Source organism: Pogonomyrmex barbatus, unplaced genomic scaffold, assembly GCF_055798465.1.
Source record: "Pogonomyrmex barbatus isolate J1 unplaced genomic scaffold, ASM5579846v1 scaffold20, whole genome shotgun sequence".
NCBI lineage: Eukaryota > Metazoa > Arthropoda > Insecta > Hymenoptera > Formicidae > Pogonomyrmex > Pogonomyrmex barbatus.
Window position 1 is genome coordinate 3,136,187 of NW_028297117.1, and position 25,510 is coordinate 3,161,696.

The window sequence follows — 25,510 nt, forward strand, 5'->3', positions numbered from 1 at the left end:
TATATATATATTTCTGTTTTTGCTTTATTATTTGCTATTGGCTGTCTGATTATTTGAAAATTTTTATGCCTAGATGATATCGCGTGTTTTCAGCTTATACGTTAGCCAAGTTGTTACCTGTCCAACAAAGCACGAGCGTTTCAAAGAAGAATTAGTTCATCTCTTCGCATGTTAAATCGTCCGTGACGAAGCTTATAAAGTTAATAAATCCGCAATGCGCAATAACTTGCAGGAAAAAAAATGAAATGTATGTTCTTTTGTTATTTATATAATGCTTAAACATCATACTGTACCATTTAATCTTTCAAGAATATATATATTTATATATATATATATATATATAATGAATTTCTAATGCAGGAGTTTTGTCTATTTAATATCTATATAATTGTAATTGATTGTATCTGTGATAATTTATCGCTATGTGCAGAGAGAGAAAGGGAGAGGGAGAGGGAGATGAGAGAAATTTAAAATAATATAAAAAACCAAGCAAAATAAAATCTATTAATTATATATATAAATCGTTTATGTTAAGTCTAATTTAAATAAACCGCAAAAAGGACGTTTTAAAAAAGTAGATATGCACAAGGAATATCCCAAATGAAATCGATAGTGTTCAGATGTCAGAAATATTTTGTATTGCATTTATTTATTCGCGCATTGTTACGTCATCATGCATAACGATAACGTTTATCGAATTACGCGCATAATGTAATATTTATCTTGTCCGGGTGAACATTTAGTGAAGGTACGCATCGCGTACGAGATCGCGGCTTTGGAGAAAACGTGCCGAACAACGTCGAACGTTGCGCGAGCAAGTCGGGTTGTTAATCTGCGGCTGCAATCTCATTTCTGCTAATTGGCTGATAGGCGCGCTCGATACGGACGATACGGCAATGCACGCGGAAAGAATAGAAGGCGCCTTTGGAAAAAAAAAAAGAGTACGATGGATACTTACAACGCGCGTTTGTACAATCTTCCATAGAACTTTTCAAGGGAGACACTCGTGTTCGTTCTACAACGCGCGTTCTACTCCACTCTCTATTCTAATTCTTCCTTTTTCTTTCTATCTCTACGTCTATATACTTTTGTTTTTCCCATTTCTTTTCTCCATATTTTTTATTTTCACCTCGCTTTGTCACGTCGTCGAGTTCTCCCTCACTTGGCATCTATCTTTTTAATTTTCTATACATATTTATTCTTTTCTCATGGCAGCTTTATTTTGTCCTCTGTTCTCTTCTTCGTTCTATATTGTTAATATTATTAATTGTAACTACGTATCTGGTCTTGATTTTGATTTAGGATTATAAAATGATTATTTCTATTATTATACATAAATTAATTATATTATAATACATATTTATGATTGAAATTTCTTTTGCAACAGTTAGGATACTCTTATAGTTTTTTAAAAAAAAATTATATTTTTATACGTATTATTAATTAACGATTAATTTGCACATAATACTATTAATAATTAGTTCTTTACCGTTATATTATATCATAATTATTATAGTCTTATAAGAGATACAAGAGATATAAATGATTCTTATAAACTTCCCATCCATTTTTTTTTATTGTTTCCTATTATATTGTATCTGATAATGTTAATGTTTTTGTACATTAACAATTAAATTTTATTTTTAATGGAAAAATGATCTTATTTTATCTTCCCTCTTCTGCATTTTTGCTCTTCCGTATGTGACTTCATTCATTTTCACTGATGCACTTAAATCTCGTAAAGCCTCGTGGGCTTACTTCGTGAGAAACCGCTGGGTAGAGGGCAAACTCGAACAACTCACACGTCTCGTTGACGATAAGGCCGTTCTTAAAGGATAATAAGGCAGTGCGACGTTAATAGCTTCCGCTATGAGAATCTATGCGATGGTAAATGAGCTTAGAAGTGAATTTTGTTTGTCTATCTAACGAATTTTGAAGAGTATTGCAAACGAAATACGTGAATTAGATATACATTTGCAAAGTATTTGGCGAGTGAAATATAAAGAATATAATTGGATAGAATAAAACGGAGATTTGTCGATAAATTTGAACAGAATGGAAATCGGAAACTATATATTTTATATATATCAAGATGAATATATCAAGATTTGGCAATTTTCTATTCTATTTATTACATTTTTGGTACAAACTAGAGAAGATAAATATTTATTATTAACATAAAGTTGAATTAATTTATATTATATTATTATATTTATTATATTTATATTATATTATATTTATTATATTTATATTATTATATTTATTAATCTTATCTTTCGTGTTATTTAAATTATATTATTTTTGCTGTATCCATTTATAAAAGAAATCAATATTATATATTTTTATTTTATCGTAATATTATTAGAAAATAAATGATTGAATTAAGACAAATATTATCTAATGTTATGAATAATTAAAATATTAAAGATCATACGCTTTTATTTATTGTTATTATATTTATTATTATTGTCACGTATTGATACAATATTATAATACAAATAGTATATAAGAAGAATCGCAAGAAGTATAGAATATTCTTGCAGTCTGAAATATCCATGTCTGTTGTACAAAGTGAGTTAAATGGAGTAACGACAGATAGTGAAATTAGAAATACCAGTTTTCTATAAATCATAGGTATTCATTCTCTTATTTGAGCATCGCGTCATACATAAAATGAGACTACTTCTCAAAAAAGAAAAAAAAAAAAGAGATAGATGAGGAATACAGCAAAAGAGCGAAATAATATTCCAGTATATTTCTACTGGGGAATATGGTGGAGTGGAAGGAAACAAAAGCCGTCAGATGCTTGGTGTGGATTTTGCTCGGTTTAACAATCGATGGCGGGCGAGCGGGACAATGTAATTTTTGCAGCCATATATGCAGTTGCTTGTTGAAGCACAAAAGTTCGATGTGAGTAATGGCATGCTTTGTTTTTTTTCGATAGAAACGAAATTTTCATGGACCATCGGTGAATCAAGATGAATGTTGTCCGATGTTATATTACGAATAACACGCGCGATGGCGATGATTTACACAGGTGTATTCGAATATTTTAGTAAAAATATCTTTGATAACATGCGTTAATACATGTCGAGCAAGCATATTAAGAGAACTTAATTCTCCACATTCAAAAATAAATAAAAAGAATAGGCAATAAGTATCGTAATTTTTTTAATTGTTGAAATTATCTCAAACAACGTACACACATATTTTCTTATAAAATAATTTCTAAACTTTGTGATAAATATGATATTTAAATACACATATATATATATATTTGTGAAATGTAATCATTTTGTATAAGACAAAGAATTGTCGTCTCACGTCTTAATCGGCTAAAGAGTTTTATTAAATTTTATTGATTTCAAACTTTGACAATGTATGTTTCTCAAGACAACTTAACTCGGCTTCACAGAGAGATGCGCAACGCTTTTCAACTTCATAGTAACACCAAGCATCTCAGGCTGACGGTACGCGTTTCAATTTGCTGATTTCTAAAGCTCCCCGGATCGAGCCGGCTGATCTCCGGAAAATTGGATACGTGATGGGACTTCGTGGGATTCGCGTAGGAGTTTACGAGCGATCCTTGAATCTTTACTGCTCGCTACAGCGAGTTTGTCCTGTTTCTCAAAATATACGTCTTCTCCTTTCTAAGCGCGCACGCTAGGCATCAAATCTAATCGGCTAACAAATTTTCGTGGTTTCCGGCACGAAAAACTATCCCTCGTATTTCAGCCTAGCGGATCATGATACAAGAGAGATATAAAATTCAAAGCATAAGATATTAGCTTGTTATTTTTTTTTTTTTTACTTTCAAGTTTCACATAATTGTAGGAAATATTGGCGTGGTATATGTTAGAAAAGAAAATACTTGATAAAATTTTATTTTCTAAAATATTTCCTACAATATTTTCTATCTAAAAATTTGATTTAACGTGATAAATATAATTTATATAAAAGATATTCGTATTTATATTTTGCATTATAACTCCATACTCTTTATTAATTCCAATTGTCTTATAAGAATGATAATATATTTGAGGTAATGACTAATTGGAATATAAGTTAAATTGTTCAATTAACAATGTTTAACGAGTTGGATATGATTAAAAGAAAAGAAAGGTTACTTCATAAGTTTTTCATCTTTTCTCCGCTTTCTTTCTTTTTTTTTCTTTCTCTTTCTTCCTCTTGTCATGAAATTTATTCACGACAGTACTCAAGAGATATCTACGACCGGAGATGATCTTTTATTTTTGCGCTTGACGCATCGTGCACGTGTGAATGCGGCGTTAATGTCGTTCTCGATGTTTCCGGTTGGATATAAGAGTGTTACAAAGGATCTTCAAGTAACGGACGTCTCTTTCGATTTCAGTAAATCACCCTAGACATTTGATAACCACAATCTTCCCGGTAGAAAGATAATTCTACTTGCAAAAGCATGGATTCTATTACTTACTGACTAATTGTAAGATGACCCATTTTTGTCTTATCTACTTCCGGCTGGAATATCACCTCGGTCATAATTACACTTTGCAATGCTACTTGATATCATAATTCATACAACATATTTCCGTAGTGTAGCCCAGTTTTTAGATATAAAAAGATGTTTATTTAATATTATATGTATTAAACCATATATATTTTAAATAAACTATAACAAATAAAATTTAGAGAGAGAGAGAGAGAGAGCTTTTCCAAAAACTATTGTGGATGGTAAAGAAAGACATTAATCAATGTTTATTATTAATATTTTTATAATTTCGCGATGCAAGATTGAATATTTTTAACGAATGTTAGTTCAAGAGATATAAATATTATGTATGATCTTTATGAGGGTCTTCTTGAACACCCTGTACACGCGCAAGACCGTGATAGTTGGATATCTACGAGTGAAGGAAGTCTTATTTCAGTGATACGATTTGCGGCGCGCATCTGAATGCTGCTACAACATCCCCATGCCTACGGGTATCGGTATTTCTATAGAAAGTCGCTATGAAATACTCCTATGCGTCTTCTATACTGACTCCATGGATCATCCTCGGTTTCCGTTCGCGTAAGAGAACTCGACATTCGTGCTCTTCTTCGTCGCATTTATCGTCGACTATCAGATGATACTGCAGGGACTGTCGATTTTTCACAGCAGCTCTACAAAGATATGATACTGCGACATACCATGTTTATTTTCTATCTTTACAATCTGAATATTTATTCTATAATCGAAGAAAAATTATCAACTTTATTGCTGCGAGGCAATTTCTCATTCGTATTTATTATAAAGCGAGGCAAAAAGTTAAAATGTACGATTAAAAATATGATATTATTTTGGTGTTATCGAATATTTTCAATTTGAATGTTTTCTAATTGTTTATTGAGGCATATTGTAACTTAAATTGTTTAATTTGAAATATTAATACTGGTTACTTATATATCTTTTTGCGACTTAAATCTTTTTACAAATACAGATTATTATTTAATAAAAATTTCTTCTAGTAAAGATTAAATTACTCTTAATGTTTTGATTGGCTGATAGAATTAAACAAAGCTACCAAAACTTGAAATCAATTTCAATTTAAATCCGATTTAATTAAACTCCGATTTCGTGACGCAGAGTCGTTATGAGAACGACGGATGGGGAACATTGAACTCTACAGGGTGTTTATACTTGTTAATATGAATGTGAAGAAAAGAATTTCTTTCAACAATTATGTATAAAATCAAAAAAGAAATATTTTTGATATAGTTGCATTAAATTATTTTTTATCGCAAAAATTAATATATGTATATAATCGCAAATTTTTTAAAGTGATATAAAATGTCCATGCAATTTGAAATCTTTATTCAAAGATAAAAACAAAAAAAAAACGTGATATTCTATATATCTATGTGACGTAAAATATAAACAACAGAACACAAAAGTGTTTATAAACCTCAAAAACAATGTCAAATATGAGGCAGTATATAATTATGTATTAGTCTCTTTATCCAATCCTTATTTCGTAACATTAGTGTCAGGTCAGATCGTGAATAACTTTCTCACACCCCGTATACATCGAGCCGGAACTAATTGCCGCTCAGGCGAGCAGCAGCTGGCGTCTGAAAGGAACTGGGTCGTTAGCCGTAGTTTAATGATGGCGAAGGACGAGGGCCTGGGGTATCTTGCGAAGGACGAACATCGAGCGTCCTTTTATTCATTGGAGGACGACCCTCGAGCGAATCGATAATCCAACACGATAGGTTTGTCTGGTGAGGAGAGCGAGAGAGAAAGGGGGAGGAAGGAGGATACCGTTCGCTCGCTCGAGCAAAATCGACGACGAGAGAATCCGCGATCGGCCGATCGTTAAAGTCTCCTTCGAGCCGTGATGGGCGCTTGGGTGATTCGATCGGCCAGCATAATTCGCGATTGAATTCGTTTTCTTCCCGCTGCATTTGATATTACCCGCGGTATTGAGACCCGAATAGAAACATAGATAGATGAGTATATTAATAATCTTACGACGTAATTATCCCGAGGACATTCGATATTAAAATAAGGCAGCAATAAGATTATGCAGGACGTTTAGTAATGTCAAACGCTTGGTAAAAGTATTAATTTCTTGTTGTGCTTTGAGCTTTAAGTCTCTCAAGGATGATCAGAGAATGTATTATAGAAGGCGACGCATCTTACACTTTAATACAATCGTGAATGTTATATAATTTTACGTTAAAAAAAGTATAAAGGAATGCAAAGAAAAGAAGTTATTCTACTTATTCTTCTGAAGAAGAGAGTTAATTTTATTGGAATATAGATATAAAAGAAATATAAAGAAAAAGATTGATATGAAATATCTGTTTAATCACAACATATCTAATTCTATATCTGAACTAAATATTGCATAATATGAATATACTAAATATTGCATAAAAAGGTAAACGTAATTATAAAAATACAAAATTAAAGCATAGCATCTTGATATTGGCTTTATCTATTAAATCGAAAGATAATTAATTTTTTAGGTACAGATGAAACCAGTGCTTTCTTCAAATTAAGATTATACAATAAAGAAGTAAGTTGAAATGGAAAAACCTATGGAAAGTAGAGAATGGGGAAAGCGATTAATCTTTAAATCGACACACGTTCGAACGTATGTTTCACGTCACGCGGGAGTCTCGTAATTATTATCTTTAAACGGCGCCTCGGGCGTTTGAACGTTGTTTTTTCTGCTGTGTCGGTCGCTTTTCCTTTTTTTCTGATTCTTTTTTTGTCGTTTTTCACAACACGAAATTGCGAGAGCCAGCCACGCGTGTTCGCAGAGATGATGAATTTGATACGCTCGCTCGCTCCTTCGATCGTAATTGCCGTCTCGAAACGGAACGCTCGAGCGAGAAAGGAGGAGTACCGGATAAGAGGCGGATAATCGCCGCAGTTGACAAGCGATATCGACGAATGCGACCTTGCAAACTCTTGTGATCAGATCGGCTTTAACCATAAACCTGGGACACTCCTCCTTCAAGTATTTAACGAACTGGAGAGTTAAGTATAAGTCATGATGAAATAGTGAAAGGGAAACGTACCCTTCGGGGCTATAGCGCGCGCGCGCGCGCACGCACGCACATTTATACATGTATATGTGTGTATATAAATATAGTATATTATATATATATTATATATATATATATATATGTATATATATATATATTTATATGATTATGATAACGATATAAATAGAAGAATCATAATCTCTGAAAATAATTTCTTGTGAATAAAATTAATGGAAAATGCGAATTACTTTTTCTAATGATTTTATTTTTAACGAATTTAGTAATCTAAAACATCAAATTTTCAAAATTTTTTATAAAATTATTATAATCAAGTTTATACATCACAGATATAATACTAGACGCAATGAACTAAAATATTTTCTAATGGGAAAAACATGTCCCAAAACCTTCTGTTTGTATTAACAATTCTTTACGATCATATTTAATATCATGTATCCATGAACAGTCGTATTTCACAATTTCCACAGTTTCCATACAATTTCAGTCGAAAAGCTCCTCTCACCGGCGCTAAGTCGTTCTGGAATCCGCGAAATCCAATCTTGCGAGCTGTTTTCGCGACCTTGTCACTGGCAATTTATGGCTTCTGCGAGCGATCTTCGACAGCTTTGCTCGAACTAAAATATTTATATGGCCTCACACCACCACAAACGATAGAATCATACATTACGCGAATTGAAGATCGTGTTCAGTGACATATTTTATCTCTTGAAAGATCGACCCGTCTGTCTCTTTTATTTAACGATATGCTACATCCGATTAATTAGAGATAACGAATAGTGAGGTGTTCAACTAACGGCGGTATTCACATACATGCGACTTGATTTGAGATGCGGGTAGCTCTTTCTTTACTTGTTAAGTACCTTGTCGCACTTATTAAAGTGAATTATTGTATTATCTAATATATAAAAAACGTGATTTTAATTTCAACGAGATTTTATAAAGTTGTCCATAAAAGGCAAAAATAAACAATAAACAATAATAATTAAATTTTTTTATTTATAGTAATTCAAAATTACAATATAAAAATATTTTGAGAGATATTAAATGAATTTTATTTTTAATTAAATTTAATGCGAATTTTGATTATTATGTATATGTATGTGTATACATTTATTGATTTTCTATACATACGTCAACAAAACAATATACACGATATGTAAAATATACAAAATAATATAAGCAAAAATATAAATAACACATGTTTATGTTAAAAGATCTTTTCTATTCCAACATTTCTGTCGCCGAATTTTAATTATTATAATTTTTGTCGTTTAAAAATATCTTTATCTTTATATTTATAAAATTGTTATAGTAATCTTTTAATATCTTGTATATCTCTTAATATCATGTTTTCCCATTAAAAAGAAATTTATTATTCTATTTCCTATAAAATTTGCATCAAAAAGTTTATATCTTCCACAATAGCTAATTTAAAATTCTTTTAATTACGATTACATTATTGGAATATATTTAAGGGAAATAATTGGATTTATTAATAATTTATATATAGAAAAGAAGTATGAAAAAACGTATACTTATGTATGCACGTGCACACTTATTAATTAAAACTTTATCTTTTTTATAAGCATTAAATATTCTTGAGACAAGTTAGTATAATATGTAGTGTTTTTTAGTATAATCACATTGTTTTTATTATAATCACAAAGTAAATTGTAATTATGTTTTTACTTTCAGAATATAATGAATTTTTTTTTATTTTATTTTGACGAATTGATGCCTATATAAATAATTAAGTTAATATAAAGAATTGTTAATGCTTTTTATCTCTAGTCAAGTTATATAGATTTGCAGAAATTTTAACAATGTGAAACACCGAATGATGCTTTGCTTTCTATCTTATCATTAAATGCTTATTCCATCGTTTTGTTTTTACGATATTATCCATCTTACAATTATCGCACTACCTTGTTTTTTTTTGCGATCGCATTATGAGTACACCTTTGTGCACATGTGAGTCTTTTGATTCTTACTTTATCTTATTTTCTTGGCCGAATGAAAACACAAAGCGGACGCGATGCAATTGTATCTCTCGTAATAATGATTTTACCGTGCCGAGCATCTTCTAATTACCGCATTGTGTGTAGTGCAAGTACAATATAATAAGCGAAATACCAAGCATATTATAAACAGTGCAGATTGTTTCGCAGCATTCTCGCATAGTCATATGAAGATATATTATCTGTTTCAGAGATTGAAATTGACGAAAGACAGGAAAAGCGACGTAGTTTTTTTTATTTACAAGCGATGTTTTTAATTGCGGATAGATATAAAATGATAACTTCTCATTTCAAATGTGATGAAGAGTAAGAACTCAACTTTTTTTTATAAAATGTAAAATGTTTTCTTAATTTGTTAATTTAGAAAAGGGTTATATTATTTTGTAATTTTATAAATCTCTTGTTTTAGTTTTTGTTAAATTGTTAAATTAATGTTAAATTATTGAATTAAGAAGTAATAAAGTTTCTTTCAAAATAATACTTGAAATTAGCTGTCAAATATTTAATAATTTTACAAAATTTTTTATATTATTTATATTTTATAATTGTACAATTAGATTTTAGAACATGTCTGAAAATAATTTGTTTTTATTTGTATTTGATCATTTGTCACTAGAAAATTGTGTTCAGAACATAATAATCTCGGGATACTAGTAAAAGGAAAAGCGGACTTTATTTCAGCAGCAGTTGAACTCTTCTTATTATTAAACACGATGAAATTATATATACTACGCGATATTTGAGTATACAAATAGTCTCTGTTTTAAAGAAGTTCGAAACCGCTCGTAAATTCAGCGATACCTTAGCTCCTAATGTTGACCTTATCTCCGCATCTAACAAAAATCGCATTCATTCGAGAATTCATTTCCGGTACTAGTAGACTTAGACCAAGCCTTATTAAAATCATAGACTCTCATTGTTCTTTCTCTGCATTTCAATGCATCTTTTGTATCTTACACTCCAGAATTTCCCTAAGTGTTAATACAAGGTAGATATAGTTTGGCGTATAATTAGCATATCATAACTCACGGTTCGTTGCGAATGGTCGAACCGCATATTACGTAAGGTCGGCTATAATAATCCAGATAGGCACGGCCTACCTTGAACCGCTTTTAAGAGTTTAAGGGTTAAACGCTTCTGCGAAAATATATGCGAGATCTGACTCCTTTTATCAAGGATATTTGATACATTCGTAATGATATTACTGCTGCTTTTTCAAAATAATTAATATTTGTAAAGCAAATACAAAAGCATTTATAAAAGCAATAATTTTAAAATAAAATAACATAAAATATTATAAATTAATAACAGAAGAAGTAAATGCACAGTAAATTGTAAAGTGTAAAAGAGTATTTGTTATTATAGAATTATAATCATTATAAAATTAAATAACGTAAGTGTAAAGTAAAGAAGTAATTTGCGTGAAATAATTGTAATTTATATCTATGCTACAACGTTAAGATTATTCTGAATTTGGAGTTTGGCCTCAGTTTCAGTTGTACGGTCAATGTATAAAAGCTTATTTGCATCTTGTAGAAAAACGCTTGTCAAAGTGCACATATATTCTATTTATATACGTATTATATTGTATATTATGCCCATTTATATTGCGTATTATAAATATCGTATATTTTGAAATCTATTACCAACTAAGAGAAACTTAGATAAGAAACGAATAAGAGACTTGATATACAAATATTAACTTTTTCCTTTTTTGCCATATTTATTTCAAATTTTTAATAGCTTTTTTTCATTAATGAATAAATTATTGCGGTTTTTCAAAATTAATTGCTTATTAATTATGCACCATATTTTTCTCTAATATTTTTACAACATAATAAAAATTATAACTTAGTTTTTATTCATTTTATTTTTTTTAAGAGAGAGAAAGAGAAAGAGAGTGCGTTTCTGTCGAATTTTAATATAAAAGAATTTGTATAATATTATATTAAACCAGACATTAATTTCGACTTGAAGCAACTTACAGCAAAAAACGTATAACGGTTGTTTGCATACAAAAAAGAAAGTAGTCTCCGGCGTAAATTATTCGCCCACGTATAATCGAAGAATATAACTGTTTTTTTTTTATACGTGTAAGAAACAGAAATGCAAACCAAGAAAATCGGGTTGGCCGGGTCGCGCGACGAGCGCGCGTGTCTCGTTGCATTGTCTCTTGAAATTGGGTCGTATGTACGTTGAGTCGGCGGGTGTGAGTAAATAAAGGTAGGTTTCACCTCTATATACCTGGCGGTTAATAACTTCCTCCCGCGAAGTCCTTTCGGTGCGATCACGCGCGATTCAATCAAATCGCAGCGCGGTGAAAGCGCACGATTCCGTTTATTAATGTGGCGCATACATGGCGCCGTGCGCGCGCAAACTGCGGAAAGATAACGGAGATGGCATGAACGTCGAAAATAAGAGGGAAGATTATTTTGCCAGATAAGGCAAGATAATACGCTGATTTCTTTAAATTGGAACGCTTCTTAGGTATGTATGTTGGGCGATCATTTAAAAAAATTATTTTCTTACACGTGCGCTGTTTATTTTTACGTATAGATTTTACGTGTGTATGGTATTGGCAGGAAATTCGTTAATTCGAGATGTTATCGTCTTTGAGAAGAAATTTTACACAAGCCACAAAGGTGAAGGGAATATATTCAAAGTAGTTATTGTGTTCAATCCCTTTTGTTCTCATCGGAATATGTTCGGAAAAAATATACCTACATATTATAATATTATGCTAGGATAAAAAATTCATGTTATAATAAATGCAAAAATATAGAGAAATCTTTAATAAATTAAAAAATATAGAGAGTCTTTAATAAATTATATTAGCTAATCAAGATTTATTAAATAAAAAAAGTATAATAAACGTTCTAAATATTCCTCCCATTATGTTTACAAATATATATTTTGTTGTATTAATATAATATTTTATCTCTTATCAAATTTCAAATATTTCATTTATAATAAGGAACATAAAAATTTCTTTTCTTATTATTGAATATTTTATTAAAAAGTGTAGTTAAATGTTCAACGGAATTACATTTTGATTTGAATATCTAATGGCAAATCTTAAATATGTATTACAGTGATTGTGATTAATATTTCACACTTCTGTTGAAATAACTTTAATATTATGATTCAAAAGAACTTTCGTGATTATTTCTACTACCAATGAAATTATCTCTTTATTAAGTAATTATTAGATATACAGTAAAACTGAGATGTCACTTTGTATCAAGATCTCTAGATATTTATTTTCACATTGAAGACGATTAAGGCGCTATCTGTGTATTCACACGCGTAAGATGCTTTGTGTACATGTACGCGCATAATTATATCTTTTTGCCGTTTCTCTCTCTCTCTCTCTCTCTCTCTCTCTCTCTCTATCTCTCTATCTATCTCTTTGATTACTTTGCACACTAGTCTTGGTTAACGCTAGGCAATGAGTTGTCTAGATAATTTAATCGCAAACCTTTTCACTCGTAAATGCGTAATAGATATTACGTCACTTTGTTACAAAAATGTCATTAACGATAATTTTTAATTATTAATAAATTTGACATTTATAATAATATTTTACAGCATTGATTAAAATTAATGCTTGAAAACAATCTCTCTCTCTCTCTCTCTCTCTCTCTCTCTCTCTCGTGTTTTTATCTATTTGATTTATTACATCGATAACAGTTTTTAATATAATAATAATCTTTTTTTAATAGCTCATCTGTACTTTTCAAAAGTTATTTTATATTTGATTATATTAATTAAATCGTTTAATTTTAATTATCAAGAGATTTAACGTTAACATTCGAAAAAAACATGATAAAAAAATTTTGTAGAAAAAATTAATTCCAAATTCTGAATTCTAAATTATTTGATTTTATATATGATATTTATATTTAATAATTACTGATAGTCTGTACTGAAAATAAATATTATTTTATTCCTGACATTTGCGCTTAAAAAATTTTAAATAGGCAAATTTCATTTATTTTGTAAGATGGTTTTCTAAATCTAATAGTATGATCATAATCGTTCACAAAAATCAACAATGTTTAATATAAAATAATTCCCAATCGCTCGTATAAAAATTTAACAAAACCTTTCAAATTTTTCATATTGGCATTACGCGTTTCCCGTTTTATCCGTGTATAAAAGCACGTCATCATCCGAGGGCGTATGAGATTGTGTAACATGTAACGTAAAAAGAACCGATTGAATTTTACGATGCCGAGAAGAACAATGGCATAAAGCGGATTTGCATCGAAATAGACAAGAGATTTTACTTTTCTAAGCGATAGTACAAACACGATTTTCTCACACAGTAAATGTGAACGCATGATAAAACGATATGCTTGAAGCGCATAATGGATGATACGAAGATCTCATTATTGGGTCATTGAGCCATCTCGAAGAATCTTCTGGTTCGATGCGGTATAATCAAGCAACTGTGAAAATTGCTTCGAAAGCATCGAAGCAAATTTACGTCCTGTCCTGTTCATTTAAAGCATTAAGCAAATCTATTACTTAGCTTCGAGGTAATTATGGTAAACTTAATGAGTGAGCAAGAATTATCTTATTTTCAAACGATAAAATAGGTTAATAAACTAAGCTGTAATATATTTTTATTGTATAAGTTTATTGTATAAGTTACGCAATTACTAGTGTTAATAATTTTCATTAATACATAAGCTAATTTTCTACTAATATGCAATTTAAAGTATCTTGTATATTAATTGAAGTTAGAAACAGAGCTTGAGATTTTTATTAATATAAATAATCATATTGTTATTTCTTATTTTATTTATTGCAAGCCATCAATGTATAATATTTAAATCAAGATCTTTATTTCCAAGAACATATAGATTTTTCAATGATTTATTAAAATCGTTTTACAATAATTTTAAATTTAAATATCCGATTTAAATATCGGAGAAATATTGGAGAAAATACATAGAATTATCAATTTACGAATTGTGTGTGTGTTTGTGAAGTGTTTTATGAGAATTAAATATTGAAAGATCTGACTTTATTTTTTATAGCTCTATCTAGGTTAAACAAATAGTTCTGGCCATTGAAGCATAAAACTTTCCAGAAGTAATCTAATGAATGTTAGATTTACTTTATCTCGCGTGAATTTTTTTAATATTCATTATCAGATTTTTTAAAAAAATAATAATGTTGTTAAAATTGTTAAAATTTTTTATGAAGCATTATGAAATATATTCAAGAGGTATATAAAAATTTACAATACACAGAATTTAAAAAAAAAAAAATCGATGTTCCAATACGTATACCGGCATTCGTAAGATTCTGGCGTCTCAGTTTGTTCTACAATTTTTTAATAACTATTTGTCTAGCTTAAGAAACTACAGAACTATTGAAGCTAGAATTCTCAATAATTAATGAGTTTCTACGAAATGATAAGCCAGTTTTATATACACGTAAATTGTGATTGCATTTTCTAAAAAAATAGGTTGGCGTTTACTTTTTGAAAGTATTAAAAAATTGGGTGTAAGAATGTAACTATTCATATAATATATCAAATTAATATATTTTAATTACTTAAATTTATTACATTACTTTTAAAACAAAACAATTCTTAATAAAAACTGAAAAATTACTAATTAAAATGCTAATTTTAATTATAACTTATAATTACTAAAATTGATGTTGAGAAGTCTTATAGTATTCTATAACTTATATATATGTATTTTTAATTATTTTTAAAATGATTATATCAGAGAGCATTTAGCAAAGTAGTTTTATTCTCGTAATCTTCTCCAATAAAATACTGTGTAAAATATTTCCGTGGCATAAAATATTTCTCTCGTCACGTTTCACCGAAGTGAATTACAAGTCCTTCACAAATATGGGATAGATGCTTTCATATTTCTGTGGAAAGTGTTGAGATGATCGTTTCGAGCGTAATGAGCCGTCAGTCGGCGTATTTGACAGAGTGCTATTTTCACGAAATTTAATTAATTTCGGTGCTCGAGGAACATGACTTGTAGGTAACATCAAATGTGTAAAAAATGTTCTCAATTATATTTTTAACACTGCTGTATGGAATTTTACAAAAGTGTATTTAAAATTAATTTGTTTTTCCAGTCAATCTAGTCAATCTAGAAAGTCTCTTTTTTCTGTTAATCTAATACATCATTTTCCTATTTGCAAGTTATTAGTTTTGTCAAATCAAAATAAAATTTCTTTGATGCACTTCTACACATTATACGTATATATATATATATATAAAATAAGAAAATTCTTTATTTGTATAATTTTAATATTAATATTAATTATAAAAATTAAAAGTTTTACAAATTCCGGTATACGTATTAGAATATTGATTTTTTTTTTAATTCTGTATATTGTAAATTAATTTCTATATAATTCTTGAGTATATTTCATAATGCTTCATAAAAAATTTTAACAATAAACATTATTTAATATCGTTTTAAAATAATATTTTTTAAAAAATAGTATTTATTTATTTTTTAATTAGATATCTGAAATAAAGTAATATAAAATAATTTTGTTATTTAAAAGTATGCAAGTATGTATAAAAAAATGCACGAATTTTATAGATTGGTCGCAAATTTTTAAAGTTTATGAAACAATAACAATGCTAATTATTATACTTTTAATTATGATTGAAAGAACGAAAGAACAGAACGAAAATTATTTCGCTTCTACATGTAAATGTAACATACGTCAGTTTACTCTCTCTCCTTTTCTCTTCTCTCTCTTTCTCTACCTCTCTTTCTCCACGATTCCAACATGAGAGTAGTAGTTCCTCTGATTTGCAGAATGGTTCAATCATTTCAACTTAGGTAAGCTGTTTGTTACCTGTTCCCACGAAACTTTAACAAACCACAGTGATTAACGTAGCGTTTCGTAACAATTTCATCAGCGATTGGTTTGTATGGTTTTGACGTTCTAGCGGTGCAACTATTAATTGTTTCATTAATTGAAATAGCGACTTATATATACTGTAGGTACTAGCAAATAGGTATAATTGCTACAAAGTATTAAGAAAATATCTATTATTATTTTTAATATTTGTTTTAAATTTGCTGAATAAAAGATAAAATTGTTATATTTAATTATCATCAATATGTGGCAATATCACAAAGCCAATTTGTATTGTTACCAAACAAGTTTTGATTACTTAAAAATAATTTTATAAAACTAATAATAATAATATAAATTTTATAAAACTAATAAATTTATATAAAAATATATAAAAATTGGAATACAAATTTTAGATTATGATATAAAGACAAATATATATATTTTATTTTGAATTAATATTTATATATTTTATTTATTATTATTATTTATTTTAATATTATATATTATTATATATTATTTTTTTATTTATATATTATACTTGATTCCAGGTTAATTATAACAAATTTAATACGAAAGATATAAAGATATTGATTTAGTTGATAGAAATTGTGCAGGTTCATAAACTCGGTATTCTTGAAAAGTCTATAAAGAATCGTCCGGATTTCAAGGACATTTACTCTTAAAAAACTTGGCGTTTTGATTGTCTGTTGCTATATAAACATCTCATATGGCGACATCCGCTCAGAAAACAGAACGTCAAGAGCAGTTTTCCTGGAAGTAATTTTATATTGCTGCTTTATAATGCTTCTTTTTTTCGTGGCTAATTTTCTTTATTATTAAAAAAAATAGTAATTGATTTTTAATAGAAATGGATTATAAGAAATTGACTACTTTTGATAAATTGAATAGCTTTTAGTTTACATTAATGTTGAAATTTCATGAGACGCTTTTTAATTAAATTATATAATAAAATAATTATATAATTAAACATAAAATTCGGTGCATCTTAATTTCAGTTTGTCATAAAATATATATATATACCTGTCTCTATCATAATCTAAAATTTGTATTCCAATTTTTATACTATAAATTTATTCTAAAATTTTATAAAATTTATATTATTATTATTAGTTTTATAAAATTATTATTTTTAAATATTCAAAAATTTAGTAACAATACAAATTGGCTTTATGATATTGTCCCTACATATTGGTGATAATTAAATATAACACATTCTTTATTAAGTTAATATTTTTTAAACGTAAATTAAATAGATTATCAATTGTATTAATAGAGACATATGTTCATTTTCCGCTATTATTCGGGAAATTACGAAAATATAGTATAAAATAGCCATAGATGTGAAACTAGAGAGCTTACGAAACCATATAGAATAAGCAAATGCTTCGAGCTACGAGCAAACGTGATTTACAAACAGCAGGTACAATCTGAAGAAAACGGGTGCAGGAGAAACTGGAGATGGACGTATAGTTGTTACAACAGTGTATATGAGATGAAGTAAGAGATGCGCGCAGAGAAAGAGGCCCGGGCTCCGAAGTGCGGTAGCCCTCGAGAGCGTGTTTCTTTATCGCGCGAGAAGCTGTGAAATAGGAACAAAAGAGACGAGCTCTCTTATGGCGAGCCTTCCTCCGAATCGAAACACTTAAGAATGGAAAAGGTGAGGCTAGCAGAAAAGAAAGAGGCCTTCCGACCGAGATTATTCATATATTTCTTTATCTTTCTCTGCCACGTCCTCGTCTCAAGTGCCACCTGTAGTGAGGAGCGAGCTCTCGAGGATCCAGAATTACATGCTGGTTCGCATAGAGACACCTTCATTTCCTTATTGCAAAGTAACGTTAAGAAAAGGAACACTACGATTTCCATGGATTTTGCTTACTTAGCGAGCTTTAAATTGCTCGCATGTCACATACATTTGACATTTGCATTTCAATTTTTTAACGTCACTCTTCAATGACACAATGTCAACTTATACAAAAGTAGCGCGAGTATTCCTGCTTCGCGATTATTAAAGTATTAAAGTATTAAAGTTTGACTCTGCCATCCATGGAAAAATATTTATTTTCATAAACTAATAATATTCGATTTTGTAAACCGAATTATTATTACTTTCTTTTCAATCGCGTCACGTCGTGAAAATATTTAATAGGAGATATATCGAATCGCGCGCGCTTCTAAACGCGCGATAAATTCACTTTCATTTTGATGGGGCGCGGGGCGCTCGACAGGAGTCTCAATGGAACCTGTTTTACCTCATGAATGATTGAACGTTGTTAGGAAACTCGATTTGCCACATTGTCAATAAATCCTGACAACGATTATGATTATTTTTCTGCGTCGTCTTTGGAAAAGGTTAAAATTAGACAGCAGTTTGTTCACCTTCGAAAGGACTAGCCCGTTCCATAAGACATTATACTCGATAAGAGGCTTGTCATGCTCGACTTGCCTCGAACGCATATACGCGCACTTCATCTTTCGCGTAGGAAGCTACCCGCTGTGAATTCTTCGTAGAGTGCGAATGGAATGCGTTTAACTAGTTACGAGTGACTTCTCGTATGTTCCTGGGACCTTGTAAGAATCTCATTCAGCCGCATTTAACCTATTCGATCGTTACACACGCGATATGTATCTAATATAGGAGAGAGAGAGAGAGAGTGGCTTTAGTTATAGCTGGATAAGTTGGTACCAAACAGGATTTGAGAGAAGAAAAACTGACGGCAAAATTTATAGTACTGTCTGTCGTAAAGTTTAATATCATAATATTGATATACAACAATTAATTATATATCCTAGATAATAGATAATAAGCAGCATCTATTTCTATTACCGTCGACTAATAAAAGTTACATCTCACTTTATTTAAGTAATCCTTGATTACTTTTATCTTTATTATTAAAATTTTTAAAGGAGAAATAGATTTGCGTATTATCAAGTAATCAAAAGCATAGTACATTTATAATTGCCAAATATAATCTTTTATTTGTATTCAATTTTGACAAGAAGTAATTTTGCATATATTTTTCCTGGAGTTTTTAATATTGCGATCTCGAATTAGAAATGGGAAAGAAAAATATAACGATAAGAAAACGGTCGGTTGTTTATATTTATATATAATTTTCATTATCTTTTTGTTGCTAAGCGCGCGTGTCAATAAGCAGCGGCATTTTACACAAATTTACAGGTTGCCAACACAAGTAAAATTAATAGCAAACTTGTTATCACTTAAATTCTTTAAAAGTTTCCGAAGGAAGATCGTCGATGAGAAAATATATGCTTGATGCTTCCGTAGAAATTTATGCAATTCTATTTATTCTAGATTTGTTTTCAATTCATAAATTACCAGTGTTCCAGTGAAAAGATTTTATTATGACTTTCTATCTAGCTAGATATAAATATGATTCTACAGATTATGCTTGGCCTTAACCCTCTTCCATTCAATATTTTATATTGCCTCCTAGAAACAATTTTCTTCACTTTACATCGTAGAATTTTTATCAAAGTGACGCGGTTGTGCCATAATCAATGTCTCTGCTCGAACAAATGGACCGAAGAAAGGGCAAACTGCCGCTGCGGCGGCCGCGTTTGTTGCCTGGTTTTAATGCAAGAAATCGCAAATGCGGGGTTACCTATAATCATCTGTAATCGCGGAAGGAAAGGAGAGAGTAAGAAAGGAATGACTGTTAGAATATAACCGGTTACCATCGGTTTTTAGGTTTCTAGAAGGTGTAACGAGCGCTTGTCTGTACGGCTTTGTTCACGCTATTTCTTGCGCGACTTGATAAATGACAATTTGCGACATCTAAGAATGTTATTCTAAATGGTGTATAAAAACTTTATATTATCGAAATTAGGCAATTAGATTATTTTAAAGATGAATAGATGAAATTTAAATTTAACATTGCATTGCAAATAAGTATTTCTGCACTCGGTATTTGAGATTACGCGAATCTATCTATTTTAATATTAATTATTAATATTAATATTAATCTATCTATTTTAATATTAATTATTATATGAAAATGAAATGTATATTGAAATATTTTTGATTGTATTTTACTAACTTAATAGTATTAAAATTTATCTGCTTTTGAAGCACTTCGTAAAACGCTCACTTTGTCGCAAAGTTAATGTACATCGACATTTTATTTTAAACTTATTTTGAACTGCTTCTTTAACTTGTCTTTACGCGAATAAATTTGCATGAATTTATTCTCGTGGCGTGCATTGTAAAGTGAAAAAAAAAAAAAAAGGAAGATAGTTGTGAAAGTTTCGCACAGTCGAGCAGAACGACTTCGCCAGAACACGAATAACGTTGCAGTTAATTGTCTCACACCTTCTCAGATTTCGTTATTCTTGTCTTGCGATACTTCCGACATATTCTTCAAATCTATTTTTACCTTTAATTATATTAATTAATAAGAATGCTCTAAATTCCCACGATTATATGCTTTATATTGAACAAGTATTCTATGTTAATATGTTTTAATTATTCCCTTTAATTACATCTTTAATTGCGATAAATATATTTTCCTGTTTACGACACGAGTTTTGAAAGGCAACTTTATGTAGCGACCAGAAATTAAAAATCATAAGGTTACTTAATTCAAACGGTTTCTTGCAGAGAGTATTTTATTCTTTTTTTATCCTTTTAAGATCGGATATTCATTGCGCGTGTTTAATTCCGATTAGATAAATCAAGATCTGATTTTGAATACATAATTTTACTTGTAATTATATCACATGCTGATCCGGTCTAATATTTCCCGCTTGTAATCGATTCATAAATGCGGACAGATACTTTTAAATCTTGTGGCAGCGTCAGCGGAGATTCATAAGACTCGTAATCAGCATTTCTCTTTCGGTATTCGTATTCACGTAAGGAGATTCGTCATCGATAAAAAGTTGGAGAGGAAATACGAATGACAACAAAGAATTTGCGATTTACCCCATGGATTCCGAGCAAACAACGTGATCCTACGGGCACATACGAAAGTAGGAAATCCTGCGGGACGAATGCATTGCGACAACGAGAGAATGTCTATGAAAATATACTCGGCGAAAAGGCAGGCCCTTATTCGATGTAGCGCACGGATAACGTTTACACACTTCTCGAATTGTTATGTCAACACGTGTTGCTCGGCCACTGCTTGAAGCTTTCTCGACCGGAGATCAGAAAATGTCTTTCTGTATAAAATATTGTTTGCCACATTTGTTGCGATTCATTAGAAAATCAAATTTTATATGAAAATTTTTTTAAAACATGTTTAAAAATTTTGTATCTTATTTTTTGTATTATAGCATTTTAGGTGCGCTAAAATATTAAATGTCAAAATATAATTTATTTTTTTTTTATTTTTTAACAATGCAGAAAGTTTTAAAAAATATTTAATATAGAGATTTGTTAAACTAACTGGACAAATTGGATTTAATTATTATTTGTATGTTGTGAAATCTTAGAAAAAAATAGCTTTACCAATAGGATGTACTTTCGCCACAAATAACACATTAGCCATTCTAACTTTGGCTTCACTAATATGTTCCATCATTTATCGAACCATCAACTGTCATGTACACAAGCGTGACGTAAATTCTTATCATAATAATGATCGCAAATATAACTGCTTACTTTTACACTAATTATATATTGCTGTATCTTCTTTTTCTTTTATTTTTGCATTAGATTTAAATCACACATTTAAATCATTTATTTTTATTGAGGCATTATAAAATAAAATCTGGTGATAAAATAATACAATTAATGTACTATCCGTGCGCTACATTAATTGTACTATTTTATCACCAGATTTTATTTTATAATGCCTCAATAAAAATAAATGATTTAAATGTGTGATTTAAATCTAATGCAAAGTAAAAGAAAAAGATACAGAAATTACTCTATCGTAATTCTAAAATCAATATTGTACTGTAGATTTTTATTTTGAGACAATTAAAAAGTAATTGTGTTTTTAAAAATGATATATCGGAAAAATGTTCGATGAATGAAAAATTAATTTACTTATAACGCTGTAATTTTTCTCGATTGACATTTAACATACAAACTTTACACCGAGATAGCGCATCTTTTTTTGTAAGTCATAAAGAGCGAAGATCACGCTTGATGCTGAGTGTGTTGCGCAATTGGCCGCATGCATGCGGTTTCCGCCGCATGCGGTTCGCCCCAAAGCAGCGTGAAGCAACGTAAGGTAACGGCAACTGTCGGCATCTCAAAACGTTTAGCGAGATGCTTCGCCGACGAAACTATTTTAAAGCTGAGATTTTTAGAAATATAGGTCAACAACGTATTCGCTCCCCGTCGTCTCTCCAATCTCGCGTCGACGGCGCGGCGACGCGATGTCCTGGACGATACGTTGTACAATGTGATGTCATTCTTTCTCCGTTCTTTATTTATTGTAAAACGTGCTAACTCGGAACTCGAGTTTTTTTTTTTTTTTCAACACACCTCTGGGAATTGAAGCTATAAGCATTTTTTGTGCGCATTTCTGTTTTATTTTTACTTGATTTAAGTAGTTTAGAGGAACATGTAGAAATAAACGAAATCTTTATTTTATAACTTAAACAAGCTTTAAATATATATATATATATATACGAAATTAGATATACATCTCAAATTATTTACTTAGAATATCAGAATCGAATGAGTTACATTTTGTCGATTGGTAAAAACGATATTGATTTTATAAATAGAAAAATTATAAACTTTTCTTTCTTTTATAAATAGTTTATTAGATTTACTATTAATATTAAGTTCAATTACCAAATTAAACAGAAGTTATAAATAGGGGACAAAAGTAGAGTAAATCATTCATATTTGGAAATCCTCGGGTAAGAGTTAAAAGCTGCAAATTTGTTTTCTTCTATTGTTTCTCACGTAATGATAAGTGAGCAACAGTCAATTTTTGGACTTAACACAAGTATTAGAGATATCGGAAAAAATAGACTTGGCTCCGACATCTAGGACGCTTATTGTTTATCTAATACTGCTCTCACTCGTCTCATTTTACGTAAACGTGCGTGTTCCCTAGCGTACCGTTATCTTCCGCTGGCAACGTGCCGCGCTGGACCAGGCGGATCTTAATCTCGTGAAAGAAGGAAGCGACCTAAAAAAAGAACGCGCCGGAAGAAAGTCGTCGTTCTCACCGGGGTTACTTACCTCCGGCAATTTATCGCTGGTCGATTCGGCTCGTTCAGCTATTAGGAGGGGACACGTGATCGCGTGGGATTTATGTTGGCCGATGCGATCGTCCGGCTGTTACATTTTTACGATTCCTCTCGACGGCGGAAGATTTAACAAGGTCAATAGCGGATCGTGATCTGGGAAATTCGGGGTCTGTAAAAAAAAATTTGATTTCATCGGGTTGCGAACTTTTACTTATAGCATGAAGCTTGGTCTTATCAATTCTACAATTCTTCGTTTCTTCATGCACGACACGCGTCGTCAAAACCAGAGATGCGCCAACTTGTTGCTTCTACAGTTTTTTCTTTTTATTTATCTACGATTTCTCTTTTAAAAGAAACCGATAATAAAATAATAAAATCCCAAAGATATTGGGTAAATGAAAAAATAGATTTAAAAGAATATTTAAATACATTATTAAGTGAAATGAATCATTTATATTTCTATTTTTATTTTATTTTTTTTAATACTCCCAAGAGGAAGGCATACGGAAAATAGAAGATAAGCTTTATAATTATTTTTAGAAAATAAATAAAAAGATTTATTATATTTATTTATTTTTCGTGTACATATAATAAAGAAATATACATCTTATTGTCTAAGAATTGTATATCTTATTAGATCTTATAGTTGTGATATTTTGAGATGATACGTAAGCGAGAAGCTTATATTTGAGGTGAGAACCACCTGATTCTAAACCAAACGATTATTATCTCTCGCGTATGGGAACGGCGTATGCGGACCAACTGATCCGTAGATAAATTTAGCAGATTAGTCGCATTAGCCCGGATTGTTGACCCGTAAGACTTCTATATATACGTTGAACTCCTTCTACGAAAACCTTGATCTTTCAATGAAGGAAGTCATTTATTTTGATTAGTGAATTTATATGTTCATCTTGGTCGCGCGATCGAATTGACGAACAAACGATTTAAAAGGCATTGTTTTATAACAAAGATAGCTTTTACATTAAAACAAAATAACTTGCTTAGAAATAAATTAATTTTTTAATAAAAGATTAATATGAAAAAAAAATAAAAGAAAATTGACGAAATTTTTATATATAATAATATCGTGACTACAATAATACGTGTATGAATGTACACATATTTTATTAACTAAATTTTCAGAAAAACTTAATCTGAAACAATCTACATTTAAGTAATTAAGTCGTTTAAGTGTTTTATAAGAATCTTAAAAAAAAAAAAACATTAGAATATGTATCTTTATTTAGTGCGAGAATTTTCTAAATTTGTGAAAAAATTTTAAAACTTGTATGTTATACCAGTGTAACTTGTATGTTGTACCATTTCTTTTCGATTCATTGATATCAATTTTCATTCATTTGCATGCTGTAATAAAACTTGCGGACTTGTCCAACAGTTTGCGACTCGCCAGTTTTGTTACGCCGTGGATGCGACCTTTAAATAGACTACAATTATGCGATTAACGATCGTTATCGGCGCGGTAATAATTTCCTCCGTGTTGATTACTACTGCAGCCGATTGCGCGCACGCAAAATAGCCACGTTTCTCAACGCACTTTGTTACACCTGTGTTGCAGCTCGATGACACGGCGCTTCAACTGTACAAGGGCGGCGATTATGGCGCTTACCTGGACCTCGAAGCCTCCATAAACGAGCAGCAAGAGGAATTTGAAGGTTTTCACGAAGGTGAAAGGTAAGTTGCTATCAATAATCTATGTCACTATTGATGCATTTTGAGAATTTAATAATTATTTCATTATTATGTATATACATAAACGAAATTAAAAAATGCAGCTCACAACTTACACTTACTATTTCAAAACTTCATTTTTGCGTTGTCAATTTTATGGTTCTTTCCAAAGTATTTTATATTTGTAATAAATAGATATCTACTTT

At 30.2% G+C, this 25,510-nt stretch overlaps 1 protein-coding gene across 9 annotated transcripts in view; it reads left to right on the top strand.

Moving 5' to 3' along the window:
• The window catches only part of LOC105427070 (Formin homology 2 domain containing), a 152,693-nt gene that overhangs the window by 42,507 nt on the left and 84,676 nt on the right, over positions 1-25,510 (top strand). For all 9 annotated transcript variants that reach the window (XR_016139456.1, XR_016139458.1, XM_089077849.1 and 6 more), the window contains one exon: positions 25,192-25,307. Coding sequence is in view for 7 of the 9 variants with exons in the window: in XM_089077849.1 (XP_088933975.1) it covers positions 25,192-25,307 (116 nt within the window). In the remaining 2 variants the exon portion in view is untranslated. The remainder of the gene's footprint in view (positions 1-25,191; positions 25,308-25,510) is intronic.